The sequence below is a fragment of the Phascolarctos cinereus genome, unplaced genomic scaffold, assembly GCF_003287225.1.
Source record: "Phascolarctos cinereus isolate Bilbo 61053 unplaced genomic scaffold, phaCin_HiC Scaffold_4;HRSCAF=312, whole genome shotgun sequence".
NCBI lineage: Eukaryota > Metazoa > Chordata > Mammalia > Diprotodontia > Phascolarctidae > Phascolarctos > Phascolarctos cinereus.
In genome coordinates this window covers 481838622-481860359 of record NW_027555847.1, presented here as the reverse complement: position 1 = coordinate 481860359, position 21738 = coordinate 481838622, and the positions used below count along the sequence as shown (strand labels likewise).

The following is a 21738-nucleotide window of genomic DNA, read 5'->3' as shown; positions in this document are numbered from 1 at the left end:
TCATGTCTGACTCTTCGTGCGACCCCATTTGGGGTTTTCTTGGCAAAGATACTGGAGTGGTTTGCCATTTCCTTCTCCAATTCATTTTATAGATAAGGAACTGGGACAGAGTTAAGTGATTTGTCCAGGGTCACACAGCTAGTAAGAGTCTGAAGCCATATTTGATCTCAGGAAAATGAGTCTTCCTGACTCCAGGGCCAGTGGTCCATCCACTGTGCCACCCAGCTGCCCCAATCACCAATATAAATTAGAGTAAAAAAGAGAGGGGGCACCCCTGGTGAGTGTGTCCAGTTGGATAAAGAACCAATGAAGGAGACCAAAAAGGAATAGCTGATAATGTTTCCTGTATATTGATACAAAGGTTAAGCTTTCTTAATCTTATCTCTATTAAGGATAAGAAACCACCCTCCTTTTCAGGTCATCTTGAGAGATGCTGACATAAGAAAGTCATTGTCCTTCCCGATTTTGATATTAGAATATTGGACATTTTTAACATTTCAAAAAATGAGTATGAAAAGAACCCCAAGCTTAACTGAATGGCAGACGAAGAGTGCATTAGACAATCTAATTCCTGGTTACCGATCTTAGACAAATGTCACTTCTGACTTGTTTTGTTTTTATTAATCTATAAAGTAAGGATAAATTCCAAATAGATAATCTCTAGGGATGGACTAGTTTCAGGATTTTCCATTATCACCCTTCCCCCTCCCCACTTTATTTTCCTAGGCTTGCTGTTACTATTCTAGCCCTGTTTCCTTACTCAGTGTCTATGACCTGCAGTCACCAATATCACAGCAGGCTCGATAATAAACTTGTGTTTGTCAGAAGCTCAGGTCATTTTACATCTGTACTGCCTCCTCCAAAGTGTGATTCTGTTCGTTTGGAAAAGCTTTCATAGCCTGTAAGTGTGAAGGAGAGCTGATGGTATCCACTGCTTCTGCAAAGAAAATATTCTACTGGGGCCAGTTTCTACCTCTGCAAATGACACGTGTACCATTTTCGATTTCAAGCTTGGTCCCTAAGCACCATCTGCCCACTTTGGCCTCTTGCCCTTTACGTGGGGTCTCACCATGTGCTCTCGCTTAAAACAAACAGAACTGAGCTGGTTTTCTGTTATTTTGTCGTTGTTCTTGCTTAGTCATTGCTCCCTGAACCAGATTTTGGATTTTTTAACATTAGAATTATAATTATCACATGATTATAATATGCATTATCGTACAATTACATTATAATTTTAATCTTTCAATTCACTTTTATTAGAGTGGCAAGGGATCCAGAACTGTGTTTTTTTGGTTCAATATGAGATTCTTCCAGTGTGGAAAGTTTCTTCACTGATGCAGATAGTCAATTTGTCTAGAACTCACAGTCTTAGAGTCTCACCTGGGGGCGCTGTGGAGTTACAATTTGTTCTTTGTAGTCACGGGAACTAGTATGTGTCTGAGGCTAAACCTGAACACAACTTTTTGTAACTTCATGGCCAGTCCTTGCTATCAATCTGACTGTTTTACACATAATAATGGTGATAATTCCTTTATAAATGACCATAGATTGACAGTGGAAAATATTCAGAGACCCTCTAATCCAATCCCTCATTTTGAAAATGTAGAAACTGAAACCCAAGGAAAGTTAAGTGACATCTCCAAGGTCATACAGACAGTAAGTACAAACAGCAAGATTTGAAGTCAGGTATTCTAACTCCAGAGAAAAATGGCTTTTCCACTATATTGATAAGATTGATCACTACCTTTCAGATTTCCCCCTACCATGTGGATTAGGCTGCGTTTTGTTTTGTTTTGTTTTTGTCTTTGTCTTTCCCTTAAATGCTACAAAGCTGTCCTTAGGATATCATTGACCCAGGCAGCCCAAGGCTTAAGTCATATCCCATGATGCAGCTTGATGCCTGAGCCAGGCCTGATCCTAATCACTATCCTGTCCTCCCAAGTACTCCATTATTGACAAAATGCTTTCTTTCCAAAATCTCAATTAGAAGGGTAGCACAAGTATTAGTACACCAATTTTAAAGAGAGGAAAACTGAAGCTCTGAAACTTTCTAGGCAGATAAGTAGCACAGTGGATAGATCACTGGGCCTAGAATCAGAAAGATGTGAATTTAAATGAGGTGTCAGGCATTTTCTAGCTGTGTAACTCTGGACAAATCATGTAATCTCTGTTTGCCTCGAGTTTTTCAACTGTTAAACAAGGATAATAACTGTACCTACCTCCCAGGGTTGTTGTGACGATCAAATGAGGTAATGCCTAAAGTGCTTAGCACAGTGCCTGGAACACAGCATTAATAAATGTTTATTCCCTGCTCCTCCCTCCCATCCCCCCCAGGTCACACAGCTAGTAAGCAGAGTAAGAACTTCAACCCATATTTTTTTTAATTCCAAGTACATTTCTCTTTTCAATATACTGTGCTGCTTCACATCAAATAAAATTATACTCTTACTCTCAAATGAACAGGTAGACAATTATTACTATTTCTATCATTATATTGTACTTGTATTTGAAAAATCCAATTTAATGGCTTCATTAAAATTTGAAAACTAAGAAGACTGAATGTGTCTAAAATCTGGTTTAAACAGTACAAATGCATTGAAGTAGGTGAGAATTTGATGTTAATAAGTGAGACTTCACTTAGTAGGGACAAACACTCCCTCCATACAGACTTTATGTTCTATCTTCTTTTTTTCCTTCAGAATTATTGAGTAAATAAGCATTTAAATGCCAAATATTGAGAAAAACAAAGAAAAACAAAAACAATCCCTGACCCCAAAGAGCTCACATTCTAATGCAGGAAGCAACATGCAAACAACTATGTTCATATAAATATACATAGCAGAAAGAAGGGAATATTGGAAGGGAAGGGCCTAGAAATGGTTAGTTAAGGGGTGAGGGAAAAACCAAGAAAGGTCTTTTGTAAAAGGTAGGATTTGAGTTGAGCACTGAAGGGAGCTAGCAAAGCTAGGAACAGAAAACAAAAATAAGCATGACTTCAACTATAACATCACCTTTAAAGAAATTATTGGAGGGGAGATAAGCAGAGAGAAGAGAGGAGAAGAGATGAGAGTGGAAGGAAAGGGAAGAGAGGAAGAAGATGGGAAGGAAGAGAAAAAGGTAAGGTTTCTAAAACTCCACAAAGGACTTTCTAAGAGAAAAAACTCATAGACTGGTAATAGGAAAGTCAATTCTTCTTTCCAAGAAGGCAGGCTGAAGAGAGGAAGCATCAAGGCAGAGACCAGTGTTGTCTCCAGATGTGTCAAGAAACTGCCTCTTGAGCTGGAGTTGAAGACATTTAACATTTAGCTCACAACACATTTGGAGTCTGGTACAGAAACACTCCCAATCAGCTCCAGTTATTTCAGATGCAATGTTAGCTCCTTAGTTCCTAACTGAGGAAATTGAGGTGATTAGGACAGAAAATTGTTAATTGTGGGAACTGAGTGAACCACAATGACCCCATCTTGAGACTTAATTCAGGAGCTAGTTCAGTTACCTTTCTATTCAATTATGGGTCTAGTCCAATTTCTGTCTTGTGAGAAAATATTATTCAACTGTGGGAACTGGGAGAAAACCTTATTGTACTGTTTGAACCCATCCCTGCATGGCTGGGAAGCTGGACTACCCTTATCTGATGACTAGAGACCCTTTACTAAGGACCTAGATTACGCTCACCAGAAACTCAGATACAAAGACTGATGAAAGGGTTTTTCTCACAGTTGTACATCTCAAGCAACCCATACGCCCTTTCTAAAAACTGACCCCATACTGAACAATTGTTTCCACGTTCCTTTGATTGTTTACAGACACTTTGGGGGAGTGGGACACCTCCTTTTCTGATTTTAAGGAATTGTACCTGTTCACTCTCCCCTTTCCAATTTGGAAAGTACCTAATCTTTCATCCAAGTAGATATCAGATTACCTAATGTATTGTTTCCTATTAATTAACTGGTCTTTTTATTAATTGCTTTTAATGTAGTCTGCCTCCCCCCTGTATTTGGGGGTCATCCCAAAGCAGAGGAAGGAGTCTGGTCTCACTTTGTTAGGCAATTGGCATGCATTGCTTAATAAATTGATATACTCAGAAGCTCAAACCTTTATTTCCTCAGTCATTGTTTCTTTCACCTGCTATGTAACAAAAGGAAGAAGGAAATTACCTTTATTTTCCATAGAAACACATCTTTATCATCTTGATATAAGGTTTGACATGAATGGTCATAGCATTTTAGACCTAGAAGAAATTTAGCGATGATGTAAGCCAACTCCTCCCATTTTACAGATAAGAAAACGAGAGATGTGAAGCTATTAGCCCAAGATTATAGTCCCTGTGGGCAGCTAGATAGTGAAGTAGACAGAGTGCTAGGCCTGGAGTCAGGAATACTCCTTTTCCCAAGTTCAAATCTGGCTTTAGACACTTACCGGCTGTGTGAACCTGGGCAAGTCATCTAAGCCTTTTTGCCTCAGTTTGCATATCTGTAAGATAAGCTAGGGAAGGAAATGGCAAACCACTCCAGAATCTTTGCCAAGGAAGTCCCATAATGGGTCACAAAGAATAGGCCATGACTAAAAACAACTACACAACATAGCACCTATCTTATAGGGTTGTGAAGATCACACAAGACAACAAAAGTGAAGTGCTTTACAAACCTTAAAATGCTATGTATAAATGCTAGTAATTGTTATTATTACTAAAAATAATAACTAAAAAGAACCTATCCCACCAATGATGACTTTCACACCGAAAAGTCATAGAGCCTTTAGCATCAGAAGAGACATTGGAAGGCATGTACTTGGCACTGTTACATGCTGGGCTTGTACTGGCTAAATGACACTGGGTAAATCATTCTACTTCTCAATGCCTCAGGCAACTAAGACAAGAAGGTTCAAAGCAAGTACAGATCTGCTCTGATGGAAGGAATTTTCTCACTGGAAGGAGTTCCTTATGTCTATGAGATTAAGGGTCCATTACCTACCCCTCCCAAAAATAGTCATGTAGTCTAATTAAATGGGATACACTTAAAATTCATTTCCAGAGATACCAAATTTAGATAATTCATGGTCCCTATCCTCACAGAGTTTTTTTTTAATTCTGAATTTAAGAAATAAAACAAGTGCCTTATTTTGAATATAGAAGGGGATATTATTAGTAGTTTGAGTATTTTATTAATATTTCAACACAATCATATTTTCTTTTAGATTTGTTGTTGTTTGGTCATTTTTCAGTCCTGTCTCATTCTTCCCCCATTTGGGGTTTTCTTGGCAGAGATATTGGAATGGTTTGCCATTTCCTTCTCCAGCTCATTTTACAGATGAGGAAACTGAGGCAAGCAGAGGTAAGTGACTTACCCAGGGTCCCACAGCTAGTAAGTGTCTGAGGCCAAATCTGAACTCAGGTCTTCCTGACTACTGGCCCTGCACTCTATTCACTATTCTACCTAGCTGCCCTTCCTTTAGGTACATAATTTCAAAGGGCTTACTGAATTAATTGTGATTTTATGTTTTCTCAGTTCTTTTTTCCTATCAAAACATATCACTTGTTCTATAATGCAAATCAGCAGGAAAAAAAAATTGTATTAACTTAACAAAAATCTGTTTTACTGAAAACTTTTTGAGAATGTATTTATTTTTTAAAAAATCAATGTTGCCTGAATACCTAATACCCAAATATTGAAGAAATAAAATAACAAAGAGATAAGACCACTTACGCTACCTATTGATTCTTGCCTAATTTTTAGAAATTTTGCCCTAGTATTAACTTATATATAATATTTTGTAAATAGAGGGAGAAGGTGAGAAAGAGAGAGAATGCTTTAGAAATCATTCTTTTGCCTTGGGAAAAAAATAGGCTCTGACAGTCACCAAACATGTATCAAGAATATTATAAGTAGTTGTATGCATGAGGCCAGTTTCTTATTACCATCCATAATTATTACCTAAATAGACCATTTTCAAGGTCATTCACAAGAGTCCCCCCTATTCATTGTGTCATAAACTCTTTCAGGAAACCCACATTCTGACCTCCCAAAAGTGTATTCCTTTTCAACAATAATCATTGTTTTCAATTCCCTCAACAGAGGCTTCCTCACTCCTGTGCCCTGGCAATATTTTGATGTGATTCATTCTATAAAAAGAGGGCCTTTGAGCTAAAGGGAAAGAGAGGAGAGTCTATGGCTGGTCTACTTGAACCAAAATATGATAAATTCTTATTTATTTTTCAGGTTCCAAATTCCTATGACTATTTCAAAGATTAAGTAATTTCTATTTCCTAAAACACTACTCTGATGCTTCTTTGTGGCATGGAGATGAACATTTGGGTTCTGAGGGTTATGTGGGCATCATAAGCTCTGGAAGTGTTTACCAAATTGAAAAAGGCCTTAAGTAGAGACCAGGAGATCTGATAGTTTCAGCCCTACCTCTGTTGAGAGATGTTCCTCACCTGACCACCAGCTAATACAAGACTTTTTCAGGCTACAGTACCTCATTCAGCTGTCTACTAAGGCACAGGGATTTGCAACTCACATTCAGAAAGGGTCTGTGAAGGTCAAGGAGGTCATAGGTCCTTGAAACAAGAAGTGAAGTTAATCATTTTTAACCAATTATATCATTACTTTTCATTCATTTGTGATGACATGTCATAATATTTCCTTGCTATTATACTGGTATGATATCCAAGTGGTCAGCTAGGTGGCACAGTGAATAGAGTGCAGGGCCTAGAGTCAGGAAGACCTGAGCTCAAGTCTGGCCTCAGACACTTACTAACTGTGTGACCCTGGGCAAATCACTCAGGCCTGTCTGCTTCAGTTTCCTCATCTGTAAAATGAGCTATAAAAGGAAATGACAAACCACTCTAGCACTTTTGCCAAGAAAACCCCAAATGAGTCCATGAAGAGTCAGATATGACCAAACAACAACAAGTGATATACAAAATAATTACAATGGGGAAGCAACATCAAAGATAATTTAATTGGAAAATTGTGTGTGTGTGTGTGTGTGTGTATACATATATATACATATATATGTATATATATACATATATATGTATACATACATATATATATACACACACACACACACACACACACACATATGTATATATTTTCCACTTAGGACAAGCTTTCTTAATGTGTTCTCTGTCATGGACCCCTTTAGCAGTTTGGCCCTGAGACCCTTCTCAAATACTATTTTTAAATGCATAAAATTAAAATTTATAGGGCTACAAAGGGAACCAACTATTTTGAAATAGAGCTGTCATAATATTAAAAAAGAAAAAAGTTAAGAGACTCAGGGTAAAAACCCGTTTTCTGTGTGAGCTATTTTTTTCTTTGTCTTTTGATTTCAGAGAGAAGTTTCCCTGCTCCAATAATGGAGATAAGAGTTAAAGAGAACCCTAACAGAATTTATAATCCTATAAGGTTAATGATGTAAGGGTCATTTGAAATCATTTAACTGATCTTTATTTTCAAAAGAGGAAACTGAGGCCATGAGAGCATAAGATAACAGAAAGTCATACAGCCTAGCTGGGACCATAACTCAGGATGGAAAGGTCACATGCTATAATGCAAAGACTACAATCATTCAGTGATTTCTAGGTAAGTTCTATCTATATTTATAGTTATTTCACCTTAGTTTGCTTCCCTATAAAATGAAAGGTTGGGCCAGATTAAAACTCATTTCAGTTAGGTCTCTCACCTCTTTGTTTCCTGCCTGGAGTTAAGCCTACTGAGGCGTTCTATGGGCCACACCTTAAAGATGCCAACTATTGCTAGCCTGGAAGAGGAAACATTTTCACTCTATTTCCTCCTTCCATAATCCTTCCCTGCCCCTCCAAAAAAAAAAAACCCTTCCTCCTAGAGCAGGGTGGCTAACAAAGACGTGCAAGGAATAGAAAGTGGATTTTCCTGGGATTTACCCCAAGAATTAGAGAATAGTTTCTAAATTGTTTATAAACAAACAAACCATTTATCATTAAACAAATAAGCTTCAGGAATTGATCAATTAATCTTCGTACTCTATATTTTCCATTTAAGGGCTATCTAGGTATCTAAGAAACAAAGACTAAGTAAAGGAGTACACTGAAACAGTCAGTAGTTCAGAAGGTTGACCCAATGAGTCTCCTCATTACTAGGAAGCAAGAGCAAACACTGGCTTTCAGAGTCCAGGGCTCTAGACCTTTGCCACATGCTATCTCATTAACTACCCAATTTCCAGTCAGGGTATATAACATAAAGTAATAGAAACTTTAAAATCCCAAATCTGGGGGTGGGACAAGATCAGGTAGTGGGGCAACAGATGAAAATGATGTGAAGTTTCTTTACTCCAACTCTACCTCCTGCTCCTTCCAGTTTCATGCAATTTCTGTTTTCCATTTTGTAGTTTCCAGAGCCCTAAATGTAGTGAGGAGGAGATCAACTATCTGGTGAATGAGAAAAAAAAAAGTGGTTTCCTATCATGCTTGCTGTCTTGCATCCTCTCATACAGGTCTTACCTCTGCCTGATGACTCAGAAATATACCTCCTGAGAAAATTGGACTCTATTCTAACTATTCTATATCCAGAAACAAAAGGCTGGAGAAAATGGGTAGGAGGCAAAGGGCAGAATTTTGCTAACTAATCCTACTGCAAATGTCTCACCCCATCTCTCCTATTAGACTGTATTTACTTTGTTTTTCAATATTGGCAAGATTCATTTCCCATAGAAAGCTGAAACCTAGAACTGAAATGGTCCTTTTTAACCTCGAATGAGGTTTTCCTTTCTCAAAATATACTTTCCTCTTATTTACGGAATCAAGGATCCCTTATAGGAAATGATAGCAAATCTTACATAATATACAAATATGTAATCAGATAAACTGATATCAGTGTACCTATATATGTCTAATAAATACTGTCCACACTTAAAATTCTACTAATAAGCCATTAATACTTACAGGGTGTTCAAATTCTTGAGTTTCTTAAAGGAGCCAGATGGAAGTTCTCGTATTCTGTTAAATCGCAAATCCCTGCAGACAAAGGGGAAGGTGGGGAAGCGGGAGAAAGAGGATCACATATTAATTCCAATTTCATCATTACTTTCAAGTGTTTTAAGGCTTTCAATTTTTTAAAACTAAAACTGTTACCCTTGGTCTTCTTTTACCCATTCACAAGTCTCACCCAAAGCTTCCATGTTTGTTCAGCAAAAATCTTTAGCCAGAAGCCTCATTTTTCTCCGATACCCAAGGCTACCCTTTGCCAGTGCTATTATATAACTATACCTTAGCTCCTGTTATGCTTCCAGTCTTTTTGGGAGGTGAAAATCATATCCCTAACCCCATGTTTCTAATACTATACCTACAGTAATACTTACTGTATCATTATGCAAATACAAATTAATGTGGCAAAGACCTGCTGTTTCCTTAATAACTACAACACAATAATAATTGGTGCAATTTATCACAAGGTTTTTCATCAGTTTATATAGTCTGCATAGGCCAGATAGCCACTGCTACAGTGAATAATTAAGCCAGTTATTGACATAATATATTTTATTTGTAGTAATTTTCTTAAAACCATGTTTGATCAGTGGTCCTCTAAGAAGGAACTAATTCAGGGCAAATAATATGAGGAAAACTTTATTAATTAACGTAGATTCACTACAAAAGTAGCATGGCTCCATCAAGAGTAGATCACATCACATTAATCTCAGTTCCTTTTTTTAATATGTTACAAGACAAGTGGGTTAGAGACATACTGTAGACAGAGCTGTACCTAGAATGGGGCAATTGGACTTTGTCTCAGGGTACAAAATTTAGAGAGTTCTGATAGTGCATACAGTTTTTCAGCACCATAGAAAGAAAAGAACTTAGCAGCTATTTTAAAAGGATAATTAGCTTAAATAGGAAGCTACCAAATGGTAGGCTGAAGTATGCTTCTCCTCTACCCCACCTTTCTTTTGTCATCTCTACCTATCAAATCTTTTTTTCCTTGGGCACATTTCTCATTATAGCTATTGCCACAGATGTAGTATAGTTAGATTTCAGAAATTTTTGACAATGTTTCTAATGCTAGCCTTATGAGTGAGATGTAGGGATATGAGCTAAATCATGGAACAGAGAAGTAGGTTTGGGACCGATTGAATAACTGGACCCACCCATTTTGGCAGTCATTAAAGCCATTAACAATTCAATATTAAATTGGAGAAATTTCTTTAGAGGCATATCCCAGAATTTGTGCTTAATCCTGTTCTGTTTAATATGTTTATCAATGACTTAGATGAAAGAATAAATGGAATACTTATCAAATTTGAAGAGGAAACAATGCTAGGAGAGAAAACTTGGATGATGAGTGAGGATCCAAAAAGATCTCAAAAGTCTAGAATGCAGTTCTTACACTTAGGTTCAAAAAGTCATGTGCAGAAAATGCAATATGGGGGAGATGTGTCTAGAAGAGTATTTAGGATATTTAGGAGTTTTAATGGACATCAAGCTCAATACAAATCAATAGGATATCATGGCAGACCCCAAAAAGGTGAATGCAATCTTATGCTATGTTACTAGAGGTATAGTGTCCAAAATATGGTGGCAATGTTAGCTTCCTGAGGCCAGGAACTGTTTTTGCTTTTTCTTTGTATCTCTAGCACTTAGCACTGCCAGTCCTTGGCACACAGTGCTTAATAAATGCTTATTTACTGCACAGAGTCCCACTTTACTACCTCACTGACCTCAGTTCAGAAGATATTTGGAGGATGATATTCAGTTTGAAGGATCACATTTCAGGAATGCCCTCAAAAGCTCAAGAACATAAAAAATGCAGGATGTTCAGGGAGCTGCCATATGCGGATCAGCTGAAGGAGACTTAAGCTTGCTACAAGGAAAAATGTCCCAGCCACTGAAGCTGTTCAAAAGTATCAAATGTGATAATGGAGGTAAAACACTTTGAAAACTTTAAGATCTATATAAATGTCAGTTATTAATATTTAGACTCCTTGGGAGGTATTTGGTTCCTCCTCACTGATGCTACACAAGCAGAGACTGTGTGGCAATTTGTTAAGGATGGTACAGAGGATATTCCTGTGGAGGTAGAGGCTGGTCTCTGAGGTCCCTTCCCGCTCTGAAATTCTGTGACTCTATAAAAATAAATCCCCCCTTGTCCTGTTCCATCAATTATGCCTATTCTGTCTTTCATTATCAATCTCTTGTGCTCCACTGGCATCTTCCCTTATTCCTTGGAGTCTATTTAATTATCTCTAACTTTCCTCACCTGAAGGAGAGGGAGTCTCTTGCTTCCTCAAGTGACTATACTATATGATTTCTTTACTTCAACCCATAGATTATTACATTCACTACTTTCATTTCCTCCCTCCCACTCCCTTCTAATCTTTCACAGTCTGATTTTTGCCTGTGAAAGCCCCAGAGCAGCTTTCTTCAAGGTTGATGACATCCCAATTGTCAAATCCAATGACCTTTTCTCAGTTGGCATATTCCTTGCAACATTGTAGCATTTGCTCATACTTGACATTATACTCTTCTGGCACTCCCCATATGCTAGCAATTCTGCCTATGTTACATTCAATGGCTTGGCTTTTTCCTCTTATTCCCTAAACACTGGCATAACTCAAGGTACTATCCTCATCCTTCCTTCCTCTCTATACAAATCTCCCATTTTACAATCTTATATACCACCACCATACAATTTAAATGATCATTTCTATCTGGATAATTCTCCCAAATACAATTCTGATCATGATCCCTATTCTAAACTTTAATTTTGAGTTTCCAGTTAGCTGTTGACCTTCTCTATCTATATATCTTACCAGCACCTAACACTCCAAAAGTCCACAAACTAATACATTAAATCAGCTGTCACTACTCCTGCCCCCCAAAACCTACTATTTCTGATTTCCCAGTTTCTATAAATGGTACCATCCTTCTCCTAATCGCCCTGGTTCCAAACTTCAAGGTCATCTCTCCAAACTTATTGATCTGTTAGGTGCCAAATTTGATAAGCTTTTCTCAGTTCTTATTCTTTGTTACATTTACATCCTTTACCTTCATCTTCTTTATATTATGAACATTTTCAGATTACTCCTCCTCTTATGAGAGATCTCTTATAACAAAGTGAAAGTTAAATAAAACTGATAATAAATACAGTAACCTCATCTGAAAGTTCATGCAACATTTCAGATCTGTAGCATCCACAATTCTTTGGGTTTTTGTGATACAGCTCTCTTTTAGTTATCCTTCTACCTAGCTGACTACTCCTCCTTAGTCTCCTCTGTGAGATTATTATTCATATGATGGATAAGTATACCCCCAAGGCACTGTCTTATGCCCACTACCATTTTCTTTCCATATTCTTTCACTTGGTACACTCATCAGTTTCATTATGAAACTCATATATTTCATTATCATCTTCATGCAGATGACTTTCTGATTTCTATATCCAGCCTTGGCCTTCTCTTGAGTGCTATTCACTAATCACCAATTGCTTAATGGGCATTTTGAACTGGATATGCTATAGGGAATTCAAATTCAACATGTCCGAACAAGAATTCTATTACCTTTTCCCCATAATCCATCCCTTACAAAGTTTCCTATTTCTGTTGAGGATACTGCTACTTTTCCAGTCACCCACATATGAAATATTAGAATCACCCTCCTCACCCTACATATCAAGGTCAGTTACTAAATCTTTATGATTCTACCTCGACAACATTTGTCATATGCATCCTGTTCTCTCACATGGTTACCACCCTAGTCCAGGTTCTCATCACTTCCCATCCAGACTCCTACAATAGCCTATCAAGGGTGGGGAACCTGCAGCCTTAAGGCTACATGTGGCCCTCTAGGTCCTCAAGTGTGGCCCTTTGACTGAATCCAACCTCACAGAACAAATCCCTTTAATAAAAGGATTTGTTCTGTAAACCTTAGACTCAGTCAAAAGGCTGCACCCAAGGGCCTAGAAGGACACATGTTGCCTCAGGGCCACAGGTTCCCCACCCTTGCTTCTAAATATTCCTAAAACGCAAGTCTGCCTTTCTCACTGCCTTACTCAAACTCTGGTGGTTCCCTATGAGCTCTAAAGTCAAATACAAAGTCCTCTGTTTGGTTTTCAAAGCTTTTAACAACCTCGATTCAAGTTACCTTTCCAGATTTATCATATATAGCAACATCTTACATACTCTACAGATCAGATAAATTGGCCTTCTTGTTATTCCTAACATCCTGTACTTTCTCTCTCACATCTGCATCTTTGCTTGGTTTTCTTCAATGCCTGGAATATCCTCCAGTCTCAGCTCTGCCTCCCAGAATGCCTAACCTCCTTCAGACTTCAGTTCCTGTACTATCTTTTACATGGAGCATTTCCAGAGCCCACTGCTAGTACTATCTCCTCCAAAATTACCTTGTTTTTACTTCTTGAGGCATACACTGTCTCCTTCAATAGACTCTAAGTCTGCTTAGGGCAGGGATTTTTCTTTTTTTTTTTTTTGTCTTTGTATCTGCCCAATACTTGGAAGATGGAGGGCATTTCACAAGTGCTTGTTGATTGATTTTCGATATTTCCTTCTCCATTATCCTTCAGCCCCAATCGGTGACCACAAATCCTAATGGTTCCACCTCTATGGCTGCTCTCATTGACCTCTGTGTCATTTCTGCTAGAGGTATTTAGGTTCATACATATGCTGAAATTGCATATATCTTTCTAAATCACAACTGTTATCATGTTACTCCCTTGAGCAAAAACCTTCACTGATTCCCCATTGTCTATACAGACTTAAGTGGAAATTTTTTACTCAACTAGGTGGCACAATGGATAGAACACTGGGCCTGGAATCAAGAAGATCCAGCTTCAGACACTTACTAGCTATGTGACCCTGGGCAAATCATTTAGCCTCAGTCTGCCTCCACTTTCTGACCTGTTAAATGGGGATAATAAAAGCACCTACTCACCAAGGTTGTTTTTAGGGGCAAATGAGATATTTATAAAGTGCTTAGTATAATGCCTGACACTTAGTAGGCACTTAATAAATGGCTTATTCCTGCATTCCTTTAATCTAGCATTTGAGATACATCATACTTTATATCTGACTTTTCTAGTCTTATTAGACACTGTCTGCTACACACACACACACACACACACACACACACATGCACACTACAGTCAAACAGAATTATTCTCTTTCCCAAACACAATCCTCACTTTTTCACCTCTGCCCCTTTGCTCACGTTATTCATTCCACCTGGAACACCACACCTACTTCACTTCTCCAGTTTTTACTTGTTGAAATCTTACCCTGTGCTTCTAGACTCAGCTTCCAGACAACTTTGTTCTTTTGGTCCTCTAAACACCCATAGCTACATTATATTTACATTTTCCTTGGGGTACTGAGTACATTTGACTTTATATTTTAGCTGTTTTGAATTTATTATATGCCTTTCCCTTTTTGAAGATGGAGACATATAACTGTGTGATAGTTGTTTAAAAATCAGGATTGATTATTGTACTCTCTGTAGTTCCTACCACAATACCTTGTATAGAGAGCAAACACTCAATAAATGATTTTTGGGTTGAGTTGAATAGGAAAATTCACTTCAACACACATTTGTTAAGCACCTACTGTGTGCCAAGTATCATGTTAGATGTAGAGAATATGGAAAAAGAAATTAGTCCCTGCTCCCAAAGAGCTCACATTCAAATAAAAAATTCATAAATATGTTAACATCATTATTATTCATGTATTTTCTAACTTGCAATTACAACTTTAAAAAAGAAAAATTGTACTTAGAGAAATGCAGAAGATATTCAATAAAAGTAGAAAATTTTGCCACACTGTAAAAACTCAGTCCAGTTTCCTTTAAACCCAGTGCATCTCATTATCTTTTCCCTAGAGCCCAGTTTTCCAGAAGAGCCACAATTTCATAGTAGCTAATTTTCAATTAAAATGGGTAAATGATTTGCTGTAACTGTGCCTCATGGTTAAGCAGAAGCCCTGAGGTCTGCCTAAATGCCATGTATCATCATTTGGTTTACTAAACTGGATTTTAAAATGAAAATATCCAAATTATGTGGGTGCCCCCCCACAACCTCTTTTAAATGACAGGCTTCTAATGGCTAGTTGTGAAAGAAACTTTTTTCCTGTTTTATTTGTTCACTGAACAAGCATTTATTAAGAACCTACTATGTGCCACGGTGAACCTACTATGAGCAGGAAACTGCTCAGTGCTGGGGGTGGGGGATGGGTAGGCATACAGAAATTAAAAAGATCACTTAGATACTAGAACTTGTCTCAAAAAAAAACCTACAAGTGTTTGCATGCTCAGCAAAACATCAACAAGATGTTTCCATAATTTACTTCTTCAACAATTGACTCAACTTAACACATCACTAAATTTGCAACATGAATTACCTATTTAACCACCAGGTGGAGTTGTTAACAATTGCACTGATCTAATTAACTGAAGGGGGCCTTGGGAAGTATTGTATTGCCTTAGTGATTATACATTCTGCCCTACTCTAGAAGAAACTTCTTAGGTGGTGCTAAAGTCTCTGTGGTTCTGGGAGAATAGATGACCTTCCATCCTTCTGATTCTCTCTGGGTTTGTCTCACTGGTCTAAAGGATTTGGTGAATGTATATTTACCCAATCAGTATTAGCTCTTGGACCCTCACCTACGGGAAAACTCCACCCCCTTCCTAAATCTGCTCAATTTGACTGAACCCTATTTCATGTGACCATAAAATAATAAAATGAGTGAAAGAGAGAAATATCTGCTTAACTAAAGCATCTTTACTCTTTGTATAAAATTGATAAAGAAAATAAAATAGTACATGATAGAACATGTCTTGCAGCTGTACACCCAACATCTTTTAGACCTCAGCTGCTGAGGGGGCATACTCCAAACCCAAGTTGCAGGACAAAGAGTTCTGTTTTAGTCCTGTTATGGCTGCTCATCCTAGAAGTAAAAAGAAAAGTATAAGAAATACAACCCACTTCCCGAACACTATTCAACTCAGGGCTTAAAGGTCAGTTGGCATAAGAGGAAGAACAACATGTAGATGGAGGGAGTGATACTCAAGAGCTAGAGGCAAATCTCAAGGTCACTGCTCTTCTTTCATAGTTCATGTGCCAATAGCAATCTCCAATCCTTTTTATGACTGTTTCCTGAATTTGTGTATTACTAGTTCAAGAGAAGGGCATAGGCAAGGGCAGGCCAGATGGGGTCTAAGTGTCACTTCCTGTCAATTGTCATTTTGCCTTGTGTGTGTATATTCTTCAACTTCCTCCCTCTCATCTTGTGCTCAAGTTCTGCTTGTCTGAAAAGTACCTCATGTCCCTCTCTGTCTCTATGGCTTCTTTGGATTTTTGGCTTTGTGGATACGGATCGCCAAGCATCAATTAAGCATTATGTGCCAGGCCCTGTGCTTGACTGAAAATAGAAGCACAAAGAAGTGTACAAATATCTGTTCACAAATTCTGATGGGGAAGACGTGTGTGTGTGTGTGAGTGCGTTTGTGTGTGTGCGTGGGGGGGGGGAGTCAGGCCTGGAGTCAGGAAGACCTGAATTCAAGTCTGGTCTCTGATACTTACTAGCTATGTGACCTTGGGCAAGTCACTTAGTCCTGTTTACCTCAGTTTTCTCATCTGTAAAATGAGCTGGAGGAGGAAATTACAAAGTACTCTAGGATCTTTGCCAAGAAAATCCCTAATGGGGTCATGAAGAGCCAAACATGACTAAAACAGCAGATATATGTATATATATGTGTGTGTGTATGTATATATATATATATATATATATATACACATATATATATAAAATATTTATACACATATGCTTATGTGTATATTTAAGTATACAAAGGATAAGTATAAAGAGAATATAGCTAATAGCTAACATTTATATAGCATCTTCCACATGCTAAGCTCTATATACTAAACACCTTACAAATAATATCTCATTTGATAAAGACAATAAATAAATACAAAGTAGTTAAATACAAGGAAGTTTGAAAGACAGGCATTAGCAGTTGGGGGGATATGAAAAGGCTTCTTTTAGAAGGTCAAATGGAACCCTTTACACCTGAAAACAGCCTTGAACTTAACACCGTGAAAAAGAGACTTATTACTAGACTGCCTCCCCAGAGTCCTCTCTGATGCTTCACTGTGGAATGGAGGAGACCCTGGGTTTTCTGAGGCTATGCCAAGAAGCACAAGCTCTGATATATCCTACCCTGTTATGAAAGTATAGGTCTGATGAGAATTTCTATGTCTGCTTCTAAGAACCAGCATAAGTTCAAGGCAGCTTATCACTAGGTGGGACATAGGAAGATGCATTTTTTTTCCCCTGAACAATTCCCTGAGACCTGTTACTGAGTTTAAAGAAAAAGCTCAATCTGCAACAGTGAAGAAAGTATCCTTAATTATGAAATCAAAGATCCTGAGTACTTATGTACTACTATAATATAATAATTCCAAAAATTGGCAGCATATAGATTCTTTATCAGAGTCTCTCCCTTGTCTCTTTTCATTGCTAAGTACCATTTTGTCATATCCCAAGGATACTTTCTACACAAGGGATTAACAAGTTAATCAAAAGGCAGTGTGGTATAGTGGAGAGATAGATGGTCTCAATAACAAGGCAGCCTGGGTTCTGACACATATTGGCTTTGTGATCCTGGGCAAGTCACTTAACCATTGTGTGGCCAGAGACTGTGCTCTAAGACTGTAAGTTGAAGACAAATTGCCAACCTGCATTGGTAGAGGGAGTTTTCTCACCCAAGAATTCTCTGTACCAATGAAATCACAGATCTAGTAGTAATAAGTGATAATCTAGTAAGTAATAAGAAACCAACAGGGGAAAATAGGCATATATGGGGTCCATTCAGGAGTAGCCAAGAATCAAACAGCAGTGTTTCCAGCTCATGATAGAAGATGAAGCTTTCTCCCCAGAACCTACTGTTCAACAATGGACTAATTACCATATGCAGATATAGGGCAGAGATTGGATTAGATTGTGAGCTACTCAAGGGCAAGGTGCTTAGCACAGTTCTTGGCACCTGGAAAGCATTTACTAAGTGGACAGAGCTTATCAGATGACCTATATCTTGGGGAAAGGGAGAGCTGAGGCATTTAAAGGCATAAAGCAGGACGAAGAGATTGGTTCAAAGCCCACAAAGCTAAGAGACTAGTCCAAAGTCCAAAAATGAGCATATTGAAAGGTTTGTAAGGTTAAGTGTAGACTCCAAAATATGATGTGGTGAAGGGTCATTGAGACTGATGGTGCCTTTGTTGCTGAAGTAAACTTGGAAAGCCTTAGATTTCTCTTACACTCCCACTCCCTCCTTGGACTTAAAGGAGTTAAATCAGAGTAAGATGTCCCATGAAAGCACAAACTCCTTTATTCTTATTTGATTACAAATTCAAATAGAGTTTCTGTTCTCACTTAGTATCCCTCCCAAGGAGGTACAAATATAAGTAGAGTTGCAGAAGCACTTTTCAAAGGTCAGGGGGAAAAAACTAAGAATACCTATTCAAAGAAACCAAAATCAGAATAATTTCACTCGTTAATGTAGTCACCCTTGATTGCTGCCTCACCAGTGTTCTCACACATAATCTATTATCCATTAAATGAACACAAGAAGCAGAAAAATACCCTCATCTCTTTATCATTGACCTGAAATGAGGGAATTGTTCAATTCTGCACTTAAGGGGGAGAAATTATTCCCACTGAACACACACATACTTCATCTTTCCAGGAACACTAAATTTGTATCTTGCTGTTTTCTAAGTAATTTTACCCCTAAAAGCAATTTCTCTTTCCAAGCTGCTTCCAATCTATTCAAAGAACTCCAAATAGCTATTTAGGCTGGCTAGAGTATTATTGATTTTTATGCCTGGGCTGTCGAATATGCCCTTGAAGGGATGGGATGGAGTTAGGAGATAAATACAATGGTATGAAGTGTAGCTGGGGCTATCTCTAAAGGACCATAGATGTGATCCCTGCTGGAAAACTGAACCCCTGCCATCATGAGGATAGTACCAAGTATTACCACAGGAAGGGTCACAGAGATGTACTTTTCCCCAGGCTGTCTCCATTCACTGGGAAAGGGATGCAGATTCATGTCCACAGCAGCAAAATTTCTCCATAGAAAATCCTTAAACTTTCTAGCCAATGCCACATTCACCAAGCTGCCACAGAAACCTGTTCTGCTGCTTCCTCCAGCTTTAGCATTGACCAGACTGTTGCCCTGAGCCATGGTCCTGACTATTTCTTTAATAACAACACCAGCAACAACCTGTCTTACAAGGCCTCTCTTTTTTACTTTCTCTTTATGAAGTGGGATGTGATTTAACCTTCTTATCCGTACCTAGGGGAAATGAGCTCCCAAAGCAAGGTCATGGGCATCCTTTCTCTGCTCTTCGGAATATCTGACAGTTGCCAAAATCTTTACAACCACCCGTTTTTGACATTGACTTTCTCTAGTGGCAATTATTCCATGCCATTAAGTCTCTTTTTCCTGTCTTGGTACTCCCATTGGTCATACTTTCATCTCAGGGAACTTACTTCAGCTGTTACCAAGATGGTCTTCTTCTGGAGTATAAAACCCTCTTCGTGACTAAGCCATATCCCAGTGGTATCAAACTTAAATAAAAATGGTGCCCCCTAAACTATACATAAGGATCCCTGGGGACTGCATATTGACTTAGAAAATAATATATGTTTATATATTTCTCTGTTTATCAATATGTCAACACACAAAAATCAGATAGAAGCTACATTTTAATCTGGTTCAGGACACACTTGGGAGTGTTACAGGCTTCATGCAGCCTGCTGGTTACATATTCATCAGGTCTGCTATATACTGAATATTTCCCAAAGACGCAGAATGCATCAGGGCTTATGCCTATGAAATCTCCACCTGGGTCCTGGTCACAGGCAAACATTCCCAGGAGCATAAGCACAGGTGAAAATTTCCCATACCCAACAACTTCTCTCTCTGTGAAAGGATGGCTTCTTCCCCTAGACAGGTTGTTACCTGTACCACTGGGCAAGGTGACAAGATCTATTAAGCAGAGTATAGCCCTTTTCTAAGGAATAGGCTAATCTCTGATTAGCCTTTCCTTGACCACTTTTTGAGCTCCCTTGCCTTCCCGAGGGTCCTCTGAATATCCTGGATATACTGGCATTGCTAGGATAGACAAATGGGGGTGACATTTTAGGAAAGCATACTCTGTGCTTCTATATGTTAGGTAACTGCAATCTCTGACCCCCCAGCTTTAATCACTCAGAATTCTCTAGCCATCTTAATGGCCACAAACTTGAGGACATTAAGTGACATCCTCCTATTTTATAAGTGATCATTTAATCAAACAGTCTTATCAATCAAGACTACCATATTTTCTACTCACAGGATTCCTGATAGATGTATCTTTTAAGTCTACTTTGCCCCTTATGAAATACTTCCAGCAATTCCCCATCTCCTGGTGCAAGAAGGATCTAATTTGGCAAAATTTGTGGACCGAAGATAACAATAAGCAGCCCTCCTACATCATAATCCCTGCATGATCTCAAGTTTATGAGGTGGATTCCACCAAATAGCCAGAAACTTCCCTGGAACTGCTACTAACTCCCCAGAAGGGAAATCGCTTTTCTTTATCAGCCCATTCTAGAGTGATCTCTACTAATTTCTGTATCACAAGTGCCACCTGCAGCTGATCTGTCACGAAACTAAAAGGCTGCATTTTAGATGCTGGTTCACACTGACCAAGAAGAGGTAGTGTCTGAGGCATCTTAGAGATGGGCAGTGATGCTATCACATCCTCAGGTGGCGATGGAGTAAGGCAGACATCAATAATACAGATGGGCTTTGCTGAAATATAGACCTGTTTGGGTGAGCCTGCAAATTCTGCACTTGTTTGCTCCACCTGTGAACCACCTGCTCTGGGCTCTACAGAATGACAGAGGAAAGAGGGTAAGTGTCCATCTTGTGCCAGTAGTAACCTTCTGTTTAGTCTGTCAAACATACCCTGAGGCAAAAGGATAGAACAGGCAGAACATAAGAAAAGCAGCCAGAGCAGGCATTGAAAGGCATCTTCATTACTAGCTAGGCCTTACTGGAAAACCAATTGCTTGCCACCCAGGGATAGCTTTAAGTGAAATCACAGAACACCTGACACTCAAGGAAAGAACACATAGATATGTGTCTGGCTGCCTCCTTATTGATCGGTAACTCACCAGGGAAGAGCAGAGATGAATCCATATTAAGGCAATTTCTCCACAGGAAATTCAGACATTGCAGCCGTAATCTTCTTAAACCCTTCCCAAGCCCACCTGAGTCCAACTCTGCCAATGACCCAAATTGCCTAAAGGCCCAAAAAGCAACCAATTCAGTTAATCTGCTGGGAAATGGCAATAACCTTATTCTTCCTTAAATATGTTGGCTAATGCTGCCCTTAACCACAACCACCAGACACAATGCGACACAATTGTGGCCACTCCTCTGCTTTCCCCAGCCTTAGTGTTAACCAAGTCAGCTGTTATCTCTTAAAAATAGTGCAGGCTGCCTCTCTACTTATAATTGATATACATTATTCATTAGCATGAAAATGTGACATTCCATTCTTCCACTTTTACACCTAGTAAAAATACATATACACATATATATGAATAAGATATGCAAAGCAATATATGTGGATGTATATAAAAATATTGATATCAATATAGATATAGACACCATAATAAGATCTGAGAAATCATTTTTATAAA

General features: G+C 38.4%; 1 protein-coding gene across 1 annotated transcript in view; it reads right to left on the bottom strand.

Moving 5' to 3' along the window:
* PXDNL (peroxidasin like) overlaps positions 1-21738 on the bottom strand; it is a 510805-nt gene that overhangs the window by 322693 nt on the left and 166374 nt on the right. Inside the window, 1 exon segment of the mRNA XM_020992584.2 lies at positions 8927-8998. Coding sequence (XP_020848243.1) covers positions 8927-8998 — 72 coding nt within the window.